The 25,627-nt window shown below is 41.2% G+C and overlaps 1 protein-coding gene across 2 annotated transcripts; it reads left to right on the forward strand.

Moving 5' to 3' along the window:
• Window positions 1-830: 830 nt before the first annotated feature.
• On the forward strand, window positions 831-24,642 carry ints2 (integrator complex subunit 2). Of its 2 annotated transcripts, none has more exons than XM_008428198.3 (25): window positions 831-1,222; window positions 2,351-2,660; window positions 2,781-2,919; window positions 3,142-3,244; window positions 4,317-4,430; window positions 5,271-5,401; window positions 8,453-8,623; window positions 9,076-9,296; window positions 9,402-9,527; window positions 10,257-10,328; window positions 11,528-11,642; window positions 12,153-12,221; window positions 13,274-13,408; window positions 14,480-14,656; window positions 14,980-15,091; window positions 15,968-16,072; window positions 17,089-17,253; window positions 17,496-17,697; window positions 18,889-19,014; window positions 19,453-19,654; window positions 19,752-20,021; window positions 20,981-21,088; window positions 21,262-21,367; window positions 22,278-22,454; window positions 24,246-24,642. In XM_008428198.3, exons 2-25 carry the CDS (start codon window positions 2,368-2,370, stop codon window positions 24,425-24,427), a joined length of 3,621 nt encoding a protein of 1,206 aa, XP_008426420.1. In that variant the 5' UTR covers window positions 831-1,222; window positions 2,351-2,367; the 3' UTR covers window positions 24,428-24,642. The 2 variants fall into 2 exon arrangements, with proteins under 2 accessions (XP_008426420.1, XP_008426419.1); XM_008428197.3 differs by having other exon boundaries at window positions 832-1,222; window positions 14,977-15,091.
• The last annotated feature ends 985 nt before the right edge of the window (window positions 24,643-25,627 follow it).

A 25,627-nucleotide genomic window follows, 5' to 3' on the forward strand; every position in this document is an offset into this window, starting at 1 on the left:
ATGTAATTTAAAGAAAAATAAAAGCACAACATTGTAAATGTGTTTCTATGTGCATAAAAACACTGTTTAAAATTAGGAAAACTGCAGCAAACAGCAGGGATGCAATAATTTCAGTTTGTTGGGAGCAGTGACTTACAAAGTCTTACAGCTGCTGGAGGGAAGGATCCCCTGCAACGTTGTGCACCTAGGATGCACCACCACTCTGTCACTGAAGCTCTGCAACAGCTTCATGCATGGGGTGGGAGATATTGTCCAACAGTGATGTTATGTATTTCAGTCAGAGTTGTTCCATCTCCCACCACCTGCAGTGTCAGGTCAGGACGGGGAGCATCCCAGGACAGAGCTGGTCTTCCTGATGAGCTTATCTAACTGCTTCCTTCCAGCTATAGATAAACTTCTACTTAAGCCCTTTGGATTGTTGTGTCCTGGATGACAGAATCTACAACAGCATTTGGTCACACATTGCTGCAGGAAGACATCTTTTGGGTTGTGTTGGTCATGCAAGAACTAACTGCACGCCTAAGAAACCCCACAACTCTAGATTGTTCAACCTAAAAAAATTATTTTCCATACAAATGTGACACAATTTAAAGGAGAAATATGCAGCCTTTTTAATGACAAGAGATTTCTTCCCGCAAATATATACATATATATCCTTGCGCTTTGTGTTGAGACTAAAATGTAAAAAAAACAAAAAGTGTCAAACCCACCTCATGAATTATTAGTATCCATGTGATAATAAAAAAGTATAAAATAAAATTAACGAGGACATTTTAATCTGCTTATGTTGGGATTTTAAAGCGCAACAATAAGTTTGATGCTTGAACGAACTCGACAAGCAGTCTGTCAATGTCAGATCTCAGCAGCTGTATCACAACACTGCCTGTCTGGAACCCAGTGTCTCTAGTTACAGTCAGTCACTGCTTCACTGCGCTACTGACAACATCAGTTCACTCACTGGATATAACCACTGTGTATGCAGTGGGTTAAAAATACGAGAGGAAGCCACAGACGTGTGAATATGAAAGATAAAAGCGGTTAGGATACTTAACAACAACCGGCGTCAGCTAGGACGAACTTATCTCCCCCAGTCATCCAGGAGAAAGGCAGCCGACGTGTGACGCTATTCTGGGTGGCTGACTGGACGCAACCAAGTCCGAGGTCTGAAGGCCTCCGAGGTTTAATTTCCCTCAGAAGTTACAGCATCAGTTCAATTAGTGGGGTAAGTTACTGTTTGTCTAAATATACGTGTTTTTAATCATTGTTTCATTCAGCGAAGGCAACACATAAAGCACACAGGAGTGTTGCTCTGTGTCTAGCTTAGCATTAGCATGCTAAGAGCCGCACTAAAATCATGGGGGAAATAGCGACTTTTTTTAGCCGACAACAGCTAACAGTTAGCTTCACCGAATCATAGAATTACAACGTCTGGCCAATATTATGTGTTATTTAACATTTCCTTTAAAAATTCGGAGTATTAATCTGTAAACTTAAATAACATATTGTCCTCACTAAGTTAAAATAGCGCGTATTAGTAAAGAACTCCATCAACCTCACCTTGTTAAGAACTAGATGGATAAATCTTGTTTTGGTGCAACTGAATGATCAAACATGCAACGAGATTTATTAAAAACATTGCCATAAGTCAAATGCTACCTAAGTATAGTGTTAGCCATGATAGACTGAGAAAGGACGTGTTCCTCCATAATACATAAATAACAGCTGTAAGTTTACACATCCCCTTTCAGATCAATTATCCCTGGATCTGTGCAGTTTTTAAACATGGTAAATGTTACTTATGCAAAAGCATTGTCAGTTTATAGCAGGCCACGAGAACACTTAAATAGTATGCTTACTTGCATTGAAGTTTTCTCAAAATACACACAAAAAATACTATTAAAAAATATATATATTTTCCTGGCAATCCAAAATGGTTTTGATGATCAAATGAATGTTATTGAATACCATCTGACTTGTCGTATCAAAAATTCCAAGAAGCAGAACTCGTGTGACAGCACGAAGCAGGCTAAGAAAAGCAACACTTAATATCTGAATCTATAGGCTTTAAGTATCAGGTGAGATGCAGAATCATAATCAAAAACACAAGTGGCCTTCCCACATCTAGAGAATCCCAAAGCGTACGGGTAGTTGTGTGTACCAATACATCTGCAGCATTTCAGAAAAACAACATCAAACCAACAAACAGACATGGCGTGATCATCTGAAGCTACTTTTCTACTCTAATCTAGATATAGGTTTTAAAAACTACACTTTTTTTTTTTTTGAATGCTCAGGTTATCTTTGTTTTGATATTGACATCTCTCACAGCACTGTAATCTGTTGCCGACAGCAAATCAGCGAGCAGAGATGGCAGACAACGCGGGGCTCCAGTTTGTCAGCTCCTACGCCTTCGAAGCCATGCAGAAAGTTGACGTGGTGCGTCTCGCAGCCCTGAGCGACCCGGAGCTGAGGCTGCTGCTCCCCTGCCTGGTGAGGATGGCTCTGTGTGCTCCTGCAGATCAGAGTCAATCATGGGCGCAGGACAAGAAGCTCATCCTGCGCCTGCTGTCTGGAGTGGAAGCCGTCAACTCCATCGTAGCACTTCTGTCTGTGGACTTCCACGCATTGGAGCAGGACGCACGGAAGGAACAGCAGCTCAGGTATTATTGACGTTTTTTTCTTTTGTGACGGCAGCTGATGAGGGATATGTCTGTACTCTTAATGCATAATTCCAAGTGTTCACTTCAGTGATTTTAACAGTATTTTGTATTTTCCACCAGGCACAAGGCAGGCGGCTCCAACGGTGAAAGCATCCTTGTGTCGCAGCTGCAGCACGGACTCACCCTGGAGTTCGAACACAGCGATCCGCTCAGAAGGCTCCGTCTGACTCTCAGCGAGTTGCTGGCCATCATGAATAAGGTTTTCGCATGCCGTTGGGCATGCTGCATTCCGAACTTATTGCTGGTGCTGTTTTAGTGAGGCTTCTTTATGTAAAAAAACAAGAATAAGATATTATTGCTAAAACATATTACAGGTGGAAATTATTCAGTCAAAACACAAAAATACTTACTTACCATTTATTTCCATCAGTTCCTCACCTGCTGAAGCTGAATATTTCTCTCTTGTCTTTTTATTTTTCAGGTGACAGACTCCAATGGGGAGTTTTTCTTGAAGTCTTCTGAGCTCTTCGAGAGCCCCGTCTATCTGGAAGAAGTGGCAGATGTCCTCTGTATTTTACAAGCAGGTAACAAATGCTGGCCATCTCTTTTCTGGAGATGACAGAAAACCTCTTAAGAGCAGAGACTGCGCGACAACCTTCCTTGTCCAACATCAGTGTCTGACCTCACAGATGCTCCACTGTTAGAAAAGTCAAATATCACCAGAAATGATGGCAGTTAATCATCTAAACTTTTGTGGCTTTTATTTTGACATTTTGTACTTGTGCCTTTGAAACTCATAGTAGGAATAGACGATACATTTAGAAATAGGTGTGTGTGTGTGCGTGTGTGTGTGAGAGATTTACTGATATTTTCCTCACATACACATCATCTGTAGTTCACATTCACTACTCCTGGGCCTAAGTGGCACACTGTTTTTGGACTTTTAATATATTCGATCACTTTTTTTAATGGTGGAATTATTTTATAACAATTAACTTCAGTGACTTTTAAAAAGAGAGAAACTAGTCTCACACAACTGTCTTTATATTCAGGCTCAACTATATACATACACCCTCACTATTGTTTGGATCAATGTCCTTATAAAGTAAGCAATACCCTGGCAATAATCCTGGCTTGATTTTGATCACTCTTCCTATATGATTTTATTTACATAAGCTTGTTTCCTAACACAAAACTACATTTTAAACATGGTACAAAAATCTTTACCAGTCTTGATATCTCAGAAGTTTAATTGTTCTGTGGTCTGTTTGGGATCATTGTCCTGTTGAAGCACCCAACTGGCTAGTAGGATTTTTAGTATGATGTTGGCTAGGCCTGCACGGATTATTGCAGATTTATTGTCATTGCACTAACAATGTTCGCCGTTTGCATTTTGCAAAGCACTGCTTTGACTGCAATAAACGGTAGCATGCATTTGGACTCTCTGAGCCTTTTGTTGTTGGGACAATTTTTTTTTCCCCCTCAGTAACTGGATAGACGACTCCTTATCTGGGTGTTTACTGTGAACCCAAAGCAAAGCTTATCACAATTAATATCACATCCACCAATATCATCACATATTTCCTTTTATATTATGCAGCATTATTGGAATGCATGTATATTTATGCCTCTGTGTGCTTTCCGTCCCGCTGTCAGAGCTGCCGTCTTTGCTGCCCATCGTGGACGTGGCGGAGGCTTTGCTTCATGTCCGCAACGGCGACTGGTTCATGTGCCTGCTGGTCGCTAACGTCCCAGACAGCTTCAGCGAAGGTAAGCCTTCTGCCTCGGAGGGCCGCACGTCTTTACTGAACAGCGGCCATTCAGAAAACACCCACTGATCGGTTTGTTATATTTAAAGGCAAATGTAACTTTAAGCTTCCAATCTTTTGCATCACTCCAGCCGGTTCCCCTCTTAATTCTGACCTCGTCAGAGTCCCCGAGGGCGCGTGCATTTGTCTTTGATGATAAACATTGAGTTCTCCGGCTCGCAGAGAGAGCCATGTGTGCTTAAAGGAGCAAATTAGAGGAGATCTTCTGTTGTCTCCAGTGCCTCCTTATCACAAACAGGGTCGGCGCCGAGTCAATAGAGTATTCCTGCGTTGGCATCAAGAAATCCTTTCTGCTTGACTTGAAAGACTTTCTGAGAATAAAGCCTAAGTGTAATAAATGGGACGTCTAGAAGCATCAAGGCCAGTCCTTTTTAACTACGACTGATAGGCAGTTCAAACTTTGCGAGTATTTTTTATTTTTTCCCCACAATGCATAAAAAAGATGTTAGATTCAGCAGAGAGAGAAACTGATATGATTCGAGGACATGCCACAGTCTTATTCAGTCATAACATTTTACTTTATAAGCCGTCTGCTGTGGGGGGAACTAGAGGAAAAATGAGATAATGCCTCCCTGATGAGATTAGAATTGCGTCCCCCCCCCCCGACGGCAATGAGTCACGATTCAGTGGCGTTCGGTGCTAATGGAGGGCGAGACCGGGCCATAGCAACAGAGTCTCCAAGGCTGTTGTTTTGGTAAACCGTCGGACTGGGATTCCTCCACATGTGAAATCCGACCAAATATCTTAAGAGGCGCTAAGATGGGGCTGTGTTTGGGTTCAGTTTGCAGAGGGCTGATCAAGAACGGGGAGCGTCAGGATGAGGAGAGCGTGGGGGGTCGGCGCAGGACCGAAGCCCTCAGGCAGCTCTGTCAGATGAACCCCTCGCAAGCCCTGAACATCAGAGCCATGGTGGTGAGTCGCCCTGTTAATGTAATCACAAGACTCCAGACTGAGCCCACGGGCAAGCTTTTCCCTGAACCTAGCTAGCTTTCATGGAGGTCGTTGTTTATCCTTCTCAGTTTCCACTTCATATACCTGGGTGAAAACTAATTATCTGGGTAGAAATGCACCCCAGAAGCCCCTAACAGTCGGAGAGTACTTTTTGATTTAGCCCAAGGAGGCTCAAAGTGAGGCTTGTGAGGCATTTGTGGCCTCTGGCATGTTTTTTTTTTTTTTTTTTTTTTTTTTGTGACCAATACGTCGTGATTGACATGCCATCAAAATCAATAGATAATACATCAGAGAGAGTATTCAATATATAAAACTTTCACTGAACTCCGATCCAGAGCATTCTGGGAGATGTAGGCAGAAGGAAAACCTTTTACTGCTCAACCTCCCACAGCCACCTAAGCAAGGCTGGTGGCATCAATGAACTCACTCATTCTCTGGTTACCTAGCAACAACCTGTTCGGGTTTCTCCACCACGTCTCAGAAGTTCTTAAGAATAAAAAAAAAAAACAGCTTGGAGTTCTGATTTCCTTCTATTTTCATGCTAAATAGGAGCAGATCTACTTATTGGCCGATAATCTAAAATACACCTTGGTGCATCCAAATCTCCTTTCATTTGCTGTATTAAAACTTGGTAAAATGATCTAGATCCTGTTTCTATTGCTGAAAACAGACAAAATATTGTTTTCAATTTTCTTCAACTGAGCCCAAAATAATAAGCATACTGGATGCCTTTCATTTAACCAGGAACATGTGCAAAAACCATCTGAAGTTTTGGGGCTACAATCAGATTTTTTTTTTCTTTTTATCACGACATTTTTGGTGATTTCACTTTTTTTCATTTGCTTTTTTCAACACACTTGCATGTTTGTGCCAACAAATCAATTCAATTCAAAAACTGATTCCATATTAAATGTCATACCATCACATCATCAACGGTTCTTATAAGAGATGCTGAAGTTGTCGGCTGTGGGCAAGAAGGACCTCCTGTAGCGATCTGTGCCACAGCAAATTTGAAGAAGCCTCTGACTGAAGACACACTGTTCTTGTACACAAAGAGGATGCTCGGGTTTGTTAATCTCTTTCTTAATTTTATGAAGAATCTTTTTTCGCGCCATCATCTCCACGGTTTCACAGTCGATCCCCTGAACAGAACCTTCTCGAATTTCTAGATACAGACAGAGTTCTCCGACAAGGTTCTTGGGAATAAAAGGTCAGGAAAGCATAATAAAAGCAAGTCAGTATAACTCTACAACCTCCCTAAAAAGTTTGGATGAGGGATGGATTCATCATTCTTGGCTCAGTATCTCTCTGCTGGAGACATTTGCAGCAACCTCACTCTCACCCTTAATGTTCTTTCCTGCATTACTATTCATGGCTAATCTAAAATAAATACAAGTCGCACGTCTCTTTTCATCATCTTCTTTCTTGGAAGATGTTTGCGGGAGGACATGTTTATGTCGCTGGTTTGCTGTGTTTGTAGAAACACGGTGGAATTAAATATCGAGTGTGATTCCAACATAATCACACATCCGTAGTGGTTTAGCAGACTTCCTAAGTAACATATTAATTTACAGCAGTCTGCGTTTCTGCTCTGCAAAGTGACGAAATCTTAAAAACAAAAGTAATGTATGTTAAGTCTGAACACTTGTTGTGTAATTGGCCCTGTTTTGCTGTCAACTTTTTTTTTTTTCGCTTTCCCTCTCTCTCTACCAAGACGGACTCGCGTGGCAGAGGTTAGTAAAAGAGATTTGTCTCCTCGCTGATTTATGTTGCGATCCACTGTGCGGTGCTAACCCTGAGGGGAGAAATTTGTCTTCTCGCTTCCCTCCTCCTCTGGAGGAGGTTGCAGCATTAGGTCAGTTATTGAACAAGGCCCCGGGAGGTTGTGAAAATTCATCGCTCCGCAGAATGATGCCTCAGCACGACTTGCCTCCCGCGCGGCTCCACTAAGACAGAAGGGCTGCGGAGTTAACGTGAAGCTGTCCTTAAAAGTATTTTTAGTTTCCCGACCGTTTCACGGTCTGATCGCCATCTCAGGGTTCCTACGCAGTTTGAAAAAGTCTGGAGAGATGTGGACTTTGATTCAAGTGTCTTGGGGGTTTTGATCAGGGTTTAAAAAGTGAATTGTTGCATATAGAAAACAAATAATTGAATTTACACATTTCTTTTTCCTCTATTCTATTCCGTCTATTCAACTGGGCTTGTCACGATAGCAAATTTTACTGGGCGATAAAGTATCCCGCAAATTATTGAGATAAACGATAATATTGTCATTTTGAGACCATTTTCAACTAATGTAACAATAATGACATTAATGCAAGTACACCCTCTCAAAGATAAAAAACAAAAATCTTAATTTAGAAGGAACATTTTACACTGGAACTGGAAAACATTTTAATTATCCAATATAACTAAACAAAACAACTGAAGAATAATAAGTAAAATGAATTATGAAGTCTTAATAATCAAAATTTTGTTTAAAAAAATATCAGTTTTTGATATGGAAAAAAAGGCAAAAGTGCCAATTAGGATTTTTGTAAAAGAAAATAGAAAAGGTGGAAATTAACTACTTCACACTGGGTGTCAAATGTTTGCAGCATTTTTCAAAATGTTGCCTTTTTAACAATATTAGGAAACTTTTTAACTGTTGTTTTTCAAATGGAGGTGATCTCATTTTAATTAAACGAATGATTAATTATCTTATTGCTTATCATAGCAGGCTTATATCCAACTGGTGTGTCATTATCCATACACAAGTACAGAAAAATACTAGCTTATTAAGATATTGAGGATGGGTGATACATCGATTTTATCGATTAATTGAATTTTCTATTTTTGAAGATTTTATTTTTTTGAAAATTCAGATTTTTTTTTTTTTTTCACCAATGCCCTCCTTTAAGATATTCTCTGTCATTTACAAAAACCAAAAACTTAAGGGGAAAAAAAAGAGTGGTTTTAATTTTAAGCTGCATTGCCCTGCCCTGTGATAAACCCTCTACTGTGTGCGTCCAGGTGGAGGAGTGCCACCTGCCTGGTCTTGGCGTAGCTCTTACTCTGGACTACAAACCGGACACGGCGGACGAGGCCGTCAGCCCGCTTGTGTCTTATGTCAGCGGTTTGCTCCTGGGAACCAATAGCAAAGTCCGGACCTGGTTCAGCATGTTCATCCGCAACGGGCAACAGGTAAGCAGGAAGTTCTTTACTCTATTGTTTCATTGCTCATAACACCTTTTCCTGAAAATCATTGTTAACTTTTATTGTACCATGAAAATCCCAGTGAGATTAAAAATGTCTTTCACAAGAGAGTCCTGCTCAAGACTTGGCAGCAGTACACAGAGTTTACAGAGCATCCAGCCAACAGCACCTTTGGTTTAATGTTTTTCTGTAACTTGCCCCAAGAAGATGGAGCAGAAAACTGGAAAGATTTCAGTTATTTCAGCTTTTATTAGTCTCTGAGCTCACAGGAAAGTCTTACCTGTGTGAGTGACGTCGTGCATCTTCATAATCGTCATTATTCGGTACTTAAGTTTAGTAGTTCGCTAAACATGGCTAAAAGAGGATTATGTTGTGATGGCAACCGTGGTGCCAGAGCTCAGCGTTTGGCTCAGAGGTCTTCCTCTCGTTCGCTCCGCCAGCGGAAGAGAGAGAGCAGCTCCGTGCTGTGGCAGATGCGCAGACAGCTGCTGCTGGAGCTGGTGGCCATCCTGCCGCGTTCGCGCAGCACGCACGTGCCCAACGACGCCAACGTGGAGGACGGGGGCGGCTCGGGTTACTCTGGTCTCAGGGAGGAGCACGTGGTGAAGGCCAGCGCTCTGCTCCGCCTCTACTGCGCCCTCATGGGCATCGCCGGGCTCAGGTGAGATGCCATGTTTGTCGCTCTGTCCTCTTGTTGGGGGTCGTCAATTCTGGCTTTTGTTTGTTTTCGAGTGCGATGCTTGGCTTTAATTGGACTCGTATTTAGACCTACGGATGAAGAAGCGGAGCAGCTGCTGCAGCTGATGACCAGCCGACCTCCAGCCACTCCTGCTGGGGTTCGCTTCGTCTCTCTGTCCTTCTGCAAGCTGCTGGCCTTCCCCACCCTGGTCAGGTACATAAAGTTTTTGTTTGTTTGTTTGTTTGTTTTGTTTGTTTTCATGCCCTGCAACACCTACTGTACGCAAATTAGAGATGCAGCGATCCAATGTTGATATCTGTATCGGTTCTGGTATGGAAAAAACAATCTAGATTGAGTATCGGTGACAATTTGTCTGATACATCAGAGCAGATCTATTCAGTCTGATTCTATGCTTTGTGCTCTCAGTGACGTCATGCTTTATTATTTATTTTACGTTATATTTAGGATTCCTAATTGCACTTTAACCACTTGCTTGTTGCAGTTTATTTTCACATGTTCTATTGTTTTTGTCAGTTTCTTTATTGGGTGTTAGGCTCTTAATTGCACTGACTGAACAAATTAAAGTTGTTTTGTTTTTAAAAGCTTGTGAAACTATTGGTGTATTTAAAACAGATTTTCTGAACTTGAGCAGAGTTATCAAATAAATGTGTAATTCAATATATTTACATCTGTATTTAAAAAACAGAAACATTTTAAGTTAATTCAACACTTTTTTTGTATCGGATCGGTTATCAAAAGTGGATTGGTGTATCCCTAATTCTATTAATGTAACTTTCAGATTTCCTGTCTGTAATAATTTAACTGTACTACCTTCATCTGAATGTATTTGCTAAAATGTTGTTTCAAAAAGTCCATTTAAGTATTGTCTTTATTTATTTCTCAAGTTTTATTACAACTATTCGCATCTCTGTGTTTGTGTAGCACACCAGAGCAAGAACAGCTGATGGTCATGTGGTTGAGTTGGATGATCAAAGAGGAGGAATATTTTGAAAGGTAAGACGTGGAAAGAAGAAAAAAAAACTAACGCGCAAACCACATTTTTTTTGTTTAAAGTTTAGCTGAATTTCTTCACCTGGCTAAATATCAATAAAGCTGGTCAATATGTCTGGCTAAATGACTACTGTTGAGTTTCATCTCAATATAGTTGTTTATCTAAATTATAAATCTCACTTCATAATTCACCCCTTAGGTTCCACAGGTGTGTGTTCTATTTATGGTTTGTTTTATTAATTTACCAGACATTATTTTTGTCCTTTTTTAAAGAAAAAAATCCCCCAACAACTAACATTTTCATGAATCTTTTTTGTTTTGTTTTTCTTTAAATAAATGATGATGAGATTTGTATTTGTGTTGAAATCAGAATGTAATTCTTAGAGTAGATAAAAAAACTTAAAAAGGATCCAGGAAATTTCCATCCCAGAAATGCATGTTAAATATTTTGAGACATTTTTAAATATAAGTTCAAAACAATATTATAAACATTCAGATTAGCAAAAAGAAAAAAAACTCATCATAATATATTGTTAGCTTCCACATAATAGGAATGTTGAAGCTAACATTCCTTCAATGTTTTTATTTAGCATTGAAGGAATGTTAGCGGGTATGTGAAAGCATTTTAGGAAATTAACTTTAAAGCTATTATTTTTAGCTCATCTTCTAGTTTCATCATTTATTTTTCTAGTTATAAATATTTGAAATCTGATTTAGTTCTCTTCCGATGCGTTCACATAATCACAGCTGAGTTGTTGTTGGCACAGCTCTGGACTTTTGTTGCTCTCGTACCTCAGGAGAAAACTTCAGCTTTAGTTTATTGAAACGTTAAACTATGCATCTCCTGTGGATGTTGAAATTCTTGCATATATGTTGTTGTTTTTTGTTTTCAGTGTCTAAAAGTTAAATTTAGCTGTTAGATTTTCTTTTTCTTTTTTGTAGAATTATGAGCCAGCTCTGCACACTGTTTTATCTGTCAGAGACTTAACTCATCCTCGTTGCGACTCAGGTGCATAATATCATGAATGCTCTGAGCTGGAGTTTGATCTACACCGATGCAGTGTGTGGACTGGAAGATTATGGAAACGAATCAGTTTTATTTTAAATTCGTCCCAATAGGATCCTGGATTATGCACAAGCCTTGATGCCTATCCTCAGTCGCCTCTCATGCATACGTGTGTGTGTGTGTGTCTTTCTTACAGTGCTGCAGGCGTATCTGCTTCTTTTGGAGAGATGCTATTACTGGTTGCCATGTATTTCCATAGCAACCAGCTCAGCTCCATTATTGAGTTGGTGTGCTCTACTTTGGGGATGAAGGTAAGGTGGGAGGGAGACTTAAATCAATAAATCTGTCTGACTGACCAGGTACTGGCCCCCACTCCTCCCTCTCATCTGAGGCAGCAGCAGTGCATACCACACTATAACACTAATGAAACACTCGCAGCATACACACATCAAGTAAGACGTATCATACCCTGTGGCCAATTTGCCATTTTATTACTTATTAAGTGCACTATTGTTTCTTCCCTGCGATCTCAGTAGTTTTCCTGTCTCAGTGTGTTTTTCCACTAAGATGTGTAATGTAATTGGATTTAGAGCCTGTTTGTTTCCACCCCCAGGGCATTCCTTTCAATTCAGCGCTCTGCCTGCCATGTAGAATTTTCTTATGAAATATGAAAGGAGGGAATTACAAAATATCAGCGCTGCTTGCCTGAAGGTTGTTTTCAGTCGCAGCAAACCTCGCGCTGTCGATGTTTCTCATTGTTTTCTTTTCTTTCTTTCTTGTTGTTGTTGTTTTTGTCCGGTGGGTGTTTATCTTTTTCGCAGATTGCCATCAAGCCGAGCTCTCTGAGCAAAATGAAAACCATCTTCACTCAGGAGATTTTCACGGAGCAGGTATTTATGCCGTCCGTCCACTCTGGCGTGTGTTTTCTGTTTAGGTATTAAACACGGCGATGGGAAGAAATAAAAAAAAACAAAAAACAAAGACCCCATGTCAGCCTCTTCTAAAATATTTGGACATGAATTTTTAAAATCAATTTTAGGTCAACTAGCTTAACTTTCATGACAGATGTGTGAGGAAAACCTCTTTGCTCTCTAAAATAACCTTGCTACAAAGAACATGAACATACCGTATTTTTCGGACAATAATCAGCTACTTTTTCCCCACACTTTGAACCATGCGGCTTGTAGCCCGGTGCGGCTTTCCTGTGGATTTTTCTTCAACCACCAGGGGGCGCTTTAGCAGGAAGTGAATCGTTGGAAGTCAAAACTGGAAATCAAAGAAGAAAGTGCTAATTTTCATTTAGAACAAGCACATGCTAGCAGCAGGCACGTGGGAGAAATGTTTTCAAACTCATACCCGCTCATCATGGAAACAAGAAGTTCATATGATGCAGCTTTTAAGTTGAAGGCTATCGATCTCTGCATGTAATCTCATGAACGAGTCCATGGTTGGAGACGCAGGACTGCGGCCTTAATAGCAGATTTATTGCTATTTTCCTTGTGGAAAACCGAGAGCAGCGGATATACCAGCAGCTTATATATATGTACGTTTCCAGTTTTTTTTTTTTTTTTTGGTTTGTTTTTACTTTATGGGTGCGGCTTATAGTAAGGTGCGCTCTGTAGTCTGGGAAAATACTGTAATTATTTGAACGCCATAGCAGAGATTATCTATCAGGGGACGGGGTGTCCCGACTTTTCTTCAGCTACAAAATGCTTTTCTGTTTGTTGAGGTGAAATAGATTACCATAATTTCCAGACTATAAATTGCTTTAGACGCAGCATAAAGGAAAAAAACATGTGTAAAATGCATTTGAGTGAATTTAAGTGGAATTAGTTTAAAAAAAAAAAGCAACATGAAAAGGAAAAACAAAACATAAATCAGACAGTCGGTGACTAAATGAATAAGGTGTTGTGTTTATGTGTCCCGTTGTTTTGCTGTGTAGGTGGTTACGGCTCATGCTGTGAGGGTGGCAGTGACGAACAGCCTGAGTGCCAATATCACCGGGTTTCTTCCCATTCACTGTATCTACCAGCTCCTTCGGAGCAGAGCCTTCACCAAGCACAAAGTGTCCATTAAGGTTCGTCTCCTGCTAACATTCAGCTGAGATTACAGACGCTGCATCAAAACTCCATCGTCTTGCCAATTCTTGTAAATTTGATGGAATTTGATGGAACTTCTTATTAGAATCTGTAAAAAGATATGATTTAGGTTCATATTTTATTGCAATATTATGTTATCCTTGACAAAAGACATATAAATTTTAATTTGGGAGTTATTTTTTTTACAAAATCCCAGATGGCATATTTATTGTTACTCTTAATTTTAGGTTTTTACTGTACTTTTTTAAGTTGACTAGACTTTCTAGCAATGTCTAATTGGTAATCAGTGACTTTATTTATCAATGAATATGATGCCACAACAATGGCTATTTTTCATCTGCTGTCCCTCGTCTATGAGAAATTTGTCTTGCAATTTGTCTTTCTAAATTAAAAATTGAGCAAATTTTGTCAACAAATACAATTAGTCAATACAAAACAAAGGAAACTGCTACCATGGTTATTATAAAAAGTATAAGAAATCATTCAAACTAATTTAATCCTTCATCTAGATTATGAAGGATGACAGCTCTGATGAATTATGAACCAATTGTTTGTTCTTTAAATCGGTTTTCTGTCCTGTAATCTCAAACTTGCATACAAGGTTTGTTAAACTCTACTGGGAATTAGGTCATATGAAGCGGATATTAACCTTTTTACCAATAAAAACATTAGGATTTGGATGGACATGATTATAGGTATTTGAGATGCTTTGGGTCTACTGGTTCAGAATTTAATTTATTTGTTTTTTTATAAAGTAAAAGCTCTCTGGTCATTCCTTGATGTGCTAACATGTAGTTTATGGTTTGGCTCTTCCAGTGGAAATGGGAATCTTTTTTAGAGTGCTTGGCATTATGAACTCCTTGGAATAACAAGATATTTAATAAAATAAAATCTTATGTCTTCTGCCAGTTAATAGAAAATAAGTTGTTTTAACATTTGGCCAAATGAGATCATGTGGTTCACCAGACGTCGCCACGGCAACCTGAAGCCCCAGAGCTAAATCCTTTAGGGAACCTGAGTGCGTACTTAAATATGTGTGAACCTTTCAGGACTGGATCTACCGTCAGCTGTGTGAAACAACCACGCCAATCCACACCCAGCTGATTCCTCTAATCGACGCCTACATCAACTCCATCCTCACTCCAGCGTCCAAGGCCAATCCCGAGGCAACCAATCAGCCAATTACTGAGCAGGAGATCCTCAATGTCTTCCAGAGCTCTGCAGGGGTGAGTCATTCCCGACCGGTACCAAGAGAATCTCATTCTGCAACTTAGAAAACTAACGACAACAGACACTGCGTCACATCTTCTTCAGTGTTTCCTCAGTTTTATGTGTGGATTGGATTTGTTTTAATCTACAAGCCCTTTAGGGTTCGTCTCTACCAGCGTTGCACTTCTAGCGACCGATATTTGTCAAATATCTGAAATGCTGATCATCTGTGAACATCCGTTTTCTTGCCACACAGAATTCATTTGAGACCAGGACTTTAACTAGGCCTCTGACCTACAGTCAGTAATTTCTCTTCTTTTGTTAATATTTTGTTTAGCAGGGTGATGGCAGTCGAGGAGGACGGCAGCGCTATTCCATCACCACGCAGCTGCTCATCCTTTACTACATCCTGTCTTTCGAAGAGAACCTGCTGGCTAGCACCAAACAGCTGGGTAAGACAAAAAACACCCTGCAGGCCCTCCCACTGTGACGCCAGCTCACTTTCTGCCTGTCGCAGAGATGCAGCGATCCGATATTGATACCCATATCGATCCCAATATTTAAAAATTACTAAAACGGGTGTCTCTGACATTGTGTCTGATCCATAAGGGCGGATCTATTCATTCTAATTCTATGCTTCTGTGCTCTGAGCACAGAAGCATAGAACAGATTTATTATTTTTACACTCGGTATACGAAGTGAAAAAAGTGCGTCGGTGCATCCCTGCTCTGTTGGAAAAGGCCAATGCTCGTCCACTGTCACTTCCTTCGCTGAACAATGTCACTGGTGTTCGTTTGAGGGGAATTTGTCAGGCATCAAGAGGAGGTAGGAAGCGATCTGACCTCTTTAATCTCCTAGAAGACGCCTCCACCGTGGATGAGCGGTCATTCATCTTCCTCTATCTTGGCACCAAGCGTTGGCGACTTCGTCGAGAGTAAACGGCGAGCTGACAAACGGCCAAGTCCGGTGGCTGTGGGATCACAGCTAACTAGGACACACACACACAGGCCAGATTAAGCCACATAGTCTGTGTTTGTTCTCCCACATGACGGGCGCTCCTCTCGCCCTTCATTAGGCCAGATTTATGTGAGAGTTTATGCCCATCCCTTTAATTGCTGTGCTTACCCAAGTGCTCCCATAGCCTTCAAGGGGGGAGTAATGAAGCCCATCAGCGTGGTAATGAACCCACGTCAAAGAAAGATCACTTCTGAATTCCTTGAACTCATCAGCACTGCAGCTTTAGTGCCCTTATACAAATGAAATCAAATCTTTGTCCTTCTTCTTCTGTGCTCACCGTTTGATGCTCTGTGTGTGTTTTGTTTTTGAAGCACTGATGCAGAGGAAGCCAAAGTCTTACTCCGCAGCCTTAATGGACCAGATCCCTATTAAGTACTTGGTTACTCAGGCCCAGGGGCTGCAGCAGGAGCTGGGGGGTGAGTTTCCAATCTGATATCTACATTCATTAGACTAAACTGGCTGTTAAAAGCTAAAGACGCAGCGATTTGAATTTCTGATCTCCAGATGTTTTAAGGCTTTTGACCCACCAATACATTTTTTTACCCAAATCCGGTTTCTCTTGAAGCCGGTGTAAAACAGGACTTTACTAACATTTGAAGACAAATTGTCTAAATACCTCAGTTATACTCAGAGGTGGGTAGTATTTATTGTTTAATTGATGGGAACAGACACACAGTAATGTAGACAAACTGAATAAAGCAGCAGTTCCATGTCTGTATCAAGGTGTTTATCGGTAGCAGTTGTCCCTACATTGGCTTTTCTAAACAATATATTTAAAGACTATTAAATATATTGTTAAGTCTATTAAAGACTAAAGGGAAATAGTAATGTAAAATAATAAAACATCATATTGACAACATATGCAAAAATCATACATCTTATTTATTTTTATTAATTTTCATTGTTTTAGTCTTTAAACACATTTTTTTTCTTTAGACAGAGAATGTGAAGTTATGTCAAATTCTTATGTTTTATTTATTATTCATTACTGTTTTCATTATTATCATTTTTGTAAATAAATAAAATAATCAATAAAATACCTGTAATTGAACCTAACTTTACATTTTTGTCTGTCGGATCACATCAGTTTTAAATATTAAAACAAATGTTCTGATCAGTTCCTCTGTATTTGAGTAATTTTTTTTAACCAGATACTTTTTTACCCTTACTTGAGTAATTTCTTGAGCAGTTATTTTTTAATTTTACTTGAGTAAAATCTCATTGAAGTAGTGCTACTCTTACCTGAGTACAATTTTTGGGTACTCTACTTGCCTCTGCTTATGCTAAAAAAAACGTGTCATGAGTCATTTTCACTCATTAGCAACATCCATACAAAAGATGGTCCAAACTGGTGTTAATTTAATTTTTCTCTAAACATAATTAATTTGCTTTGTGGAAAGTTTAAAAAAACAACATTTGTTGCCGATTCCAGGTCTGCACTCTGCACTGTTGAGACTTTTGGCCACCAACTACCCTCACTTATGTTTAGTGGAGGACTGGGTGTGTGAGGAGGAGGTGACGGGAACGCTACCCCTTCTCAGAAGGATGATGCTTCCCAGTAACACCTGCAGATACACCCAGAACCAACTGCACCAGGGTAAGATTGATGAGAACCAAGTTTAGTCAAGTCACTTTTTTTAGGCCCATCCATCCTTGGCAGAGTCCAACTCTCACCAGAAATGGGTGAGACTTTAAAAGTCTGTTACTGCTCCCCAACCTGGTAAAATTGTCCAGCGACAGTTTGATCTGTTTCTTGTCGCAGCTGAGCCAGAAATTACTGCAGAAAGACGCTGAGAAGCTCTCTGGCTCGAAGATAAATGCGACCTTTTGTTTCTCCAGCCTTCCAGAAGTTGCCCTCCAGCAGTCCCAGGCTCATGCGGATCCTGGAGCATTTGACTCTGCTCTCACCTGGAGACCTGATCCCTTACGCAGAGGCCCTCACAGCCAGCACGGCCCTGCTGCTGGAGCCCGGCGTACCCCGACGCCTGCTGCAGACCCTCAACAAGCTCTGGATGGGCCTCAACACTGTGATGCCCCGCAGGTGCTACTTGGTGCTCCATGTGATGAAGCTTTAAAAAAAAACACACACACACAAGAATACATCTACTGTATTACGTTAATAATAGAAATTCTATCAAATTCTGCCTGGTTTGAAATCCTTTAAAAAAACATCTGTTTACAGATTAAAAGTTTATTGCTCAAATTCGGTCTTGAATATTGATGATGACTAGATGTTCTGCCTCTAAAGAATGTGACTCAGTCAGAGGGTTAAAGCGAAACCTGCAGGGCAGAAGTTGTTGCTCTTAACTTCGGGCCTCACGCTCACTGTTTGCGTGAATAGATCGCTATCGAGCAAAGCAACTCTCAGTGTGGGTGGACTTGCTTGCTTACATGAGGGTCACCCTCAGTGCGCCCCAGGGCTCTAAGGAGCACGGTTACCTAAGCTCCGAGCAGATCTATCGATCCAGAGGAGGCCTGCAACAAGAAGAGCTCAGGGCAGGAAAACTCTCCATGAAGGAGATGTGAGGGATTGCTGCCTCCCCGCTGACTTTAGTATCTTTCCATGCTCCCTCTTATGTTGAGTGTTGCAGAGACGGAAGAGAGGGGTCCTGGTGAAGCTTGGAGGAGGGCAGCGGTGTCAGGTTTCACACAGATACATTGATTAATAGGAGTGTGCAAGGCGCTTGAAGGGTTTGGAGCTGCAGCTCTACCTGCTGTTTAGAGATCAATACCTGGTTCACCCTGACGGGGGCAAACTTTCCATAAGCTAGTCTTAGTAAATTAAGCTATTAATGTCATACAGAGATGTGCTTTACACTGTGTTTGGGTTTATTGCGGTAGTTGGTACAAAAAATAAAAAAAGGAAGTTCACATTGTCATGTTTTGCAACAAAACTTGGTCAGTGTGTCCACATGTCTAAAATTATTACCTTATCCACACACATTATATAAATGAATATCTGTCATAAAAAAATATCAGATCGGTTTTAAAACGTTTTCATCCACATGAACAAATACGTCCCACAGGGAGCACTGTAGCGCAAACACTCTCCATCCATTCAGATTTAGCTTAAGATACTTTACAAAGCGGAATAGGGCAAAAAAAAATATCAGTCAGGTCTTTGAAGCTGGTAGAGACAAACCCAGAATACTTTAGCAGCTGTTGGACTGTTTATTGTAGTTTTGTTGCCTGTGACGTTTATGAGGCTCTTTTATTTCTCTTCCTGTTTCAGGTTGTGGGTGATGACAGTAAACGCCCTTCAACCTTCAGCCAAGCTGCTCCGGCAGCAGACGTACACGCAGAACGACCTGATGGTCGACCCTCTGATTGTTCTGCGCTGTGATCAGAGGGTCTACAGGTAAACACTGCACTTGCATCATCAAAACGTGCTACCTACACACTAGGGATGATTAGTAGATTAGTTAATTTTAATCTAATAAACCATTAATCAATTGATGACATTTCTATTTTTTGTTATATTTTATTATATAAATATGTCTTAAGTTTAACAGTGTGAGAAAACCACAATTTTCTGTTTATTCAGTTTTTAATACATCTGACACAAAGTAATATTAAAATTTAATGGGGTTTTTTTGGTAATTCAGCATATTGTGGTCATCTCTTTTGATATAAGAGCAAACTCAGCCTTTCAAGAAAATGGCTGCTTAGCAAATAACCGATAATCGATAGATTATATCAACCAACTTCATATTAACTCATTAATCGATAACTTACATCGAGACCCAAGCAGATGCCCAAATGAGTAAAATGGATGTCGTTTACATTTCTTCGTCAGGTGTCCCCCTCTGATGGACATCGTCCTTCACATGCTGAACGGATACCTGCTGGCCTCCAAGGCCTACCTTCAGTGTCACCTCAAGGAGACGGCCGACTTCGATCGGCAGAATCAGATCATTTCCAACGTGGCGGCTCCTGGTCAGCCGGACACGCCCGAGGTCACCAGGGAGGAGCTGAAGAACGCCCTTCTGGCCGCGCAGGTGAGTGAAACACTCATCAAAACAACGGGGTTGCATCTTCAGTCCCCGTGGGGGGTTCTGACAACCTGATAACCGCTTGTCTCTGTGGGGCCTGCAGGACAGTGCGGCTGTCCAGATCCTCCTGGAGATTTGTCTGCCCACCTCCGAAGAGCAGGTGCTGGGGGCCGCCACAGACAGCCTTCTGAGGACCAATCGGGGCCCAAAACAAGGAAGCCGGCTGCCGATGACAAGCAGAGGGAGCATGGACGACACCGAGCCGGAGGGGGGGCTGCTCAGTGACCTGAGGGAAGTCCAATGCCTCATCTGTTGTCTGCTGCATCAGATGTTCATTGCTGACCCAAACATTGCTAAGCTGGTTCACTTTCAGGTAAATACAGTTTGGTCCTACTTCCCCTCCCAAGTTTTGGCAACAATAATCTCTGGAGCTCAGAGCAGCTGTGGGCTTTTAAAGGGGCAGGATTATGTCAAATTGACTTTCTGAGCTTTACATCATGTTATATAATGTTATCCCCTCAGCAAAAACATATCTGCAGTGTTGCCTTGATGCTTCCTTGCACGTTTGAGGAATCCTTTAATTTTCCATGGCAACCATTCAGCCAGTGCAAAACGCCTCGGTGGACCTAGCGCTGCCTTCAAATACAGAGCTCCTCCTCACAGCTGCAGCTTCCGAGCGCCGCCTTACAGAGCAGCCCTCCCACACTCAGCTCCTTCAGACTAGCCAGCAGCAATTAGCAAACACCTGGTGGAACTGCACATCTGCTGAGCTCGTTATACGAGCTGCTTCTCAGTGAAACGCTGTGAAAACATTGTTAAAGGGTTAATAGAGGAGAAACGTTGTGATGACTTCCTGAAGGAAGAGTTTCAGAAAGAGTAGGAGTTTCTTAAAGGTGTAAAAAAAAACATCATATAGTGAACAGATATATAAACCAATAAGACCACATTTTGTCAAGTGCCGTCGTTAAAATGTTCAATTCACATCAAATATGTTGGTCAGTGTTCCATTTATTATGGTACTTTGCTATATTGAACATATTTGATACATACAGCATTTTTATAACAACTTCATTTTGCTATAAAATGGCGCTCTGTGGCTGGCAGACACATGACACCGCCCCTCTGACTACTGTCTGACAGCCATATGTTGGGCTTCTTCTTAAGTAAATCCACCTCTGTCCACACGCTGTTGAACAGAAATTACTAATCCACACATAAGCACACACAAAATGACTGCTTGGATGAGTCCACTGCGTCCTCCCTTGTCTTTATGGTTTAATTATAGGATTAATATTTTCTTCCCCCCCCCCCCCCCCCCTCCCTTTGCATCAGGGTTACCCTCAGGCTCTCCTGCCTCTGACTGTGGCAGGCATCCCCTCCATCCATATCTGTTTGGACTTCATCCCAGAGCTGCTGGCCCAGCCCCAGCTGGAGAAGCAGGTGAGTCGTCCCTGCTGCTTCCAGGCTTTAAAATCCTGAACTTTGCTTGGTTTTGTGCCAGAACCTCCCTGATAGACCTGCACTCTTCATTGGCAGCTCCTCCAGGTTGAAATCTACTGTTTTTAATGTGTTACATCCATGAGTGACATCTCTTGTGCTTTGTTTGCCCACAGATCTTTGCAATTCAGCTGCTGTCGTACCTGTGCACGCAGTATGCCTTACCCAAGTCCCTGAGTGTGGCCAGGCTGGCCATCAGTGTGATGGGCACGCTGTTAACAGGTCAGCAGCGTCTTGTTCGAGGCCCAAATCCAGCCCACCGTAACTTTTTAGAACCTTCAGTTGTGTGCTTGAATAATATTTCATCAATCAAATCAACTGTATCAGCAATGGGTCTTTATCGTATCGGATCGTATCGTTTATCATTTATCGTGATGAATTTGATTTATCGTTGCAATAAATTTTAATCCCAAAAAACTGTCCATAATTTTGGGATTATTACTTTTTCTGTTTTTCGCTGAACAGTTTATTCAACAAGAGCATCCTTATACATCAGTCAGTTAGGAAATATTGATTAAATGCAGTTTAGTGATACAAATCATCCTTCTTTTTGACTGGTGGCATAAAGATGTGCATTAATGAAAAGGGTATGTTTGTTTTATTTTTTTAAATTGAGCTGGGTTTGTGTTTGTGGGGCTGTGATTTTTTAGGTACAATTACCTAAAAAAATAGGTAATAAATAGTTTTTCTTGTCACATTTATTATTACCAGAATAGCAGCTCAAAATATCATTATAAAACTTTTAAACCCATATTACTCACCCCAAGAAGTTCTCATTGAATGCAGAGGTAACTTTTATTTAATATTTTAGCAGTTTGTTAATGGGGTGGTTTTATTACTCCGTCCTGCCAAAACCGGCCATCTGAGGACATTTATGATCCTGGTATGGCCCAAAATGAAAATGAGTTCCACCACTCCTGCTTTATGGGATGTTTTTATTCTACTCCTGTTAGTATTCAGCAAACACCATGTTTTAGTATGCTATTCCTGTGGAATGCTGCCACCGTCTGGCTACTAGCTGCCACTGCAGCCGTCCCTCTTAATTACAGCGCATCTAGCAGCCTCCTTAAGAGTGTGCTGTGTGTTTGCACAGCTGCTGCGTGGACTCATGAGTGTGTGTTGTGCTTCGTAGTGCTGAATCGTGCCAAGCGGTTCTCCTTCTTCATGCCCACGCTGCCGTGCCTGGTGGCTTTCTGTCAGGCCTTCCCGCCTCTTTATGACGACGTGGCAGCTTTGTTGGTTCAAGTGGGCCAGGTCTGTGCTTCGGATGTGGCCACCAAAGTCAGAGACATCGACCCTTTCATCGCCCGTAAGTATAACAGTTACTTTCACTGTTTGGCTTACCGTTGGCTAAGAGGAATACATGTTGCTCGGGTGTTAAATATCAGAGGTGTGCAATCGATCGATCCGAAACCAAGTAAATACTGCAAAATAAATACAAGTAGATTTCCCTGATACTTTTTATTTACGTTTGATACATTAATCAAACTTCTGACTTTTAGGTATTTTTGTGGTTTTTCCTTTTAATTTATTTATTTATTTATTTTTAAAACCAGGGCTGAATTGGGACGAAGTGTCTACAAAAAACTTTAACATTTACATGATAAACAGCAGCAATAGGAAAACAAAAACGTATTGGTGAGCGTTGTTTCATGCATAAACAGAGAGCAAAAAAATTACAATTTGAGAATAAATCAAAACAAAATCTTTTTTTGAGGTACATCACCGAAAATAAAATAAAAATTCAAGAGGGAACCTGAAACTAAAGTGTCAATTTTACCACACCAGTATCGATCCGATACTCATACAGACTAGGTATCGATATTATTGATATTTTTGGGTTAATCAATGGTTTAATTGCTGCTCTGCATGTGTTTCAGCAAAATTGTTGTTTTGTGTCTCTACATCCTCCAGTTAATGATTAATGGATTGCTAAATTGATTGATGAGTATTTTAATAATCGATTTCCGTATTTTCCACACTATAAGGCGCACCTTCAATGAATAAACTATTTTAAAACTTTTTTCATATATAAGACATTATAAGGTGGGTGCATAGAATAGACGTTACAGTTAGAGTTGCCACCCGTACCGTATTGAATCTATACCGTTTTCTACAAATGTAGATGTATAATAATAAAGAAGGGGTCTCTGAGTGCTTTATATACTAGGCTGCCCCAGTCATTGTTTCACTCACGGTGTTGGTGTTGCGTTATTGTGCCCAACTGCTTTCTGGGTAACGCAGACCAACCGACATGCTGCCGCCGCAGTCTCTGTCTCTTTTCCCCCGAGCCCCCAGTCTTTAAATGTATAAGGGCTGGTCCCTTGGGAACCCTAGTCCCGGATGAATGTCTAAAGCCACTTTGTTGACATAAAGAATGTCAACAAAACAGTCGACTCGGGTTGGCGAGGAGAGCCTCCCGCGACTGGGCCGGGGCGTGGCCGGACGATGGTCACCCTTCTCCATTCGCACACAGCATGTTTGTGGAGAACGTGGTGCTAAATGACCTGCAGACGACCTGATTATCAGGTCAGTAGGTAGATAGGCGAGTCAAACTTTATTAACAAACCAGCGTTCTGACAACTATCCCAGCATGCACCGCGCGCTTCTTCTTCTACGGGCAAAAATGAAGTCGGCGGCTGCTTACTGTAGTTGCTAGATCTGTTGAGGCTCAATATTGGTCCATATATAAGGCGCACCGGATTATAAGGCGCCTGTCGGCTTTTGAGGAAATTGAAGGTTTTTAGGTGCGCCCTAAAGTGCGGAAAATACGGTAATGACAATTAATCGGATTATTTGGTTCAGACCTATAAGACGTACTAATGCATCGTGCTTGTCGGCGCACTAGTATGACGCCACAAGCGGCGCTCGCCTGCCCAGTGAGATTTATATATTTATTTAGAAGTAAGAAGTTGTCAAGTTTGATTATGGCAAAGATATGGCACTGATGGTTTTCCATCTCGGTATTACAGCACACTTTACCAGAAGACCTCCAAAAGACAACAAATGTTCAGATCACATGTATTAAAATGGATACCGGTTGCATTTAAAACATGTTATTGTTGCTGAAGTAGAAATAAAAACCTCCTCCTCCTCCCAGGCCTCCAGAGTCTGAGAGAGAAACCCCAGGAAGCCGCAGCTCCGGGCGGAGGCTCCTCCAAGCTGACTCTGCCCCAGAAGACGGCCGAGGAGCTGGGCGGGGCCGACCCCGACGTGCAGCTCTGCTACTGCGTCGAAGCCACCTTCATGGACATTATCAGCTCCACGCTTCACGGACTATAGACCGAGCGCACATTGAGACTTTCACACATTCTGTGGGAGCAGAGAGACCTGACCCGAAGAGACGGCTAGCCTGCTGCCTGTCCAACACTCCTAACAGGGACGCCGTCGCTCTCTGCACATTACGGCACGAAGCTAACACGGCTAAATGTTGCTGTGAACTGTGGGGAGCTTTTGCTACTGTTTTTGTTTGTAATAAAATTATGGGGGGAAAAAAATAATCTGGTGGCTGTTTGAGAAAATAAACACATTTCATAGTTTTTATCTTTAGGAATAACATCCAGAGGTTCATTACGTAAAGCGTAGTACATACATTAACTTCTAGCTTCTTTTTAACTCACTTTTTGAAAGTGCATGTCCTCAATGGTAGGTCTGGATAAGTACTCAGGGCTTATTTAATGTTAACGGCAAAGAGTTTTTGATCTATAGGAGCCTTTGATGTAACATTACGACTAAACGGCTCTAATCTATGGCTTCTAAGCTAATCAATGGGGAAGTGATACACTGGTTAGCAGTTAGCAGTTGAAATCGCTGGTTGAAAATACAGCGTATACAACTTCACGTAGTTGCTAACTAGAGAATAACACACATGTTGGAAAGGAAGCAGTCTGCTGAGGTGCTGATGCAAAAAACAGCCAGGAAAACGAGGGAGATGTATTCAGATCAAACTCAAAACTAGCTGAATTTTACTTCCAGACTTAAATCTTCAGTCGTGTGGAAAAATTAGGTCAAACTATCACATATAAAATTCTTTGTAAAGGAACTATGTTCACATATTGATGGTGAACCTGATTCTTCGAATTGGCTGTAACCACCAAAATCCTTGATCCATGTTTTGCTGATTTAAAACAAAGACATGCTTTTCCAGCTGAGGGGAAAAAAATGTAAAACACCACAATAGCTTGAAAATGACCCCTGCCCCTGATCTGTGTAGTGTTTACGCCGTTTCTCTCTCCATTGCCTGGTTTCAAGCCTCCTCAGACAGGACTTCCTGTTTCTCAACTGCCATCCAGACCTTGATGGATCTCCAGGTTTGTTTTGGCTCATTGTCCTGTTGTAGAGTCCAGCTCATCTTTCCGTTTTCCCAAAGATGGTTTCACATTTTCCTCAAGCACCCTCTGATTCTCTGTAAAGCTCTATGATGGTGAGCTGGTCAGGTTCTGCTGCGCCCAAAAACTGAGACTTCCATCTCCAGGCTTCACA

Source organism: Poecilia reticulata, chromosome 14 (assembly GCF_904066995.2).
Source record: "Poecilia reticulata chromosome 14, P_reticulata-male-v2, whole genome shotgun sequence".
NCBI classification, from domain to species: domain Eukaryota; kingdom Metazoa; phylum Chordata; class Actinopteri; order Cyprinodontiformes; family Poeciliidae; genus Poecilia; species Poecilia reticulata.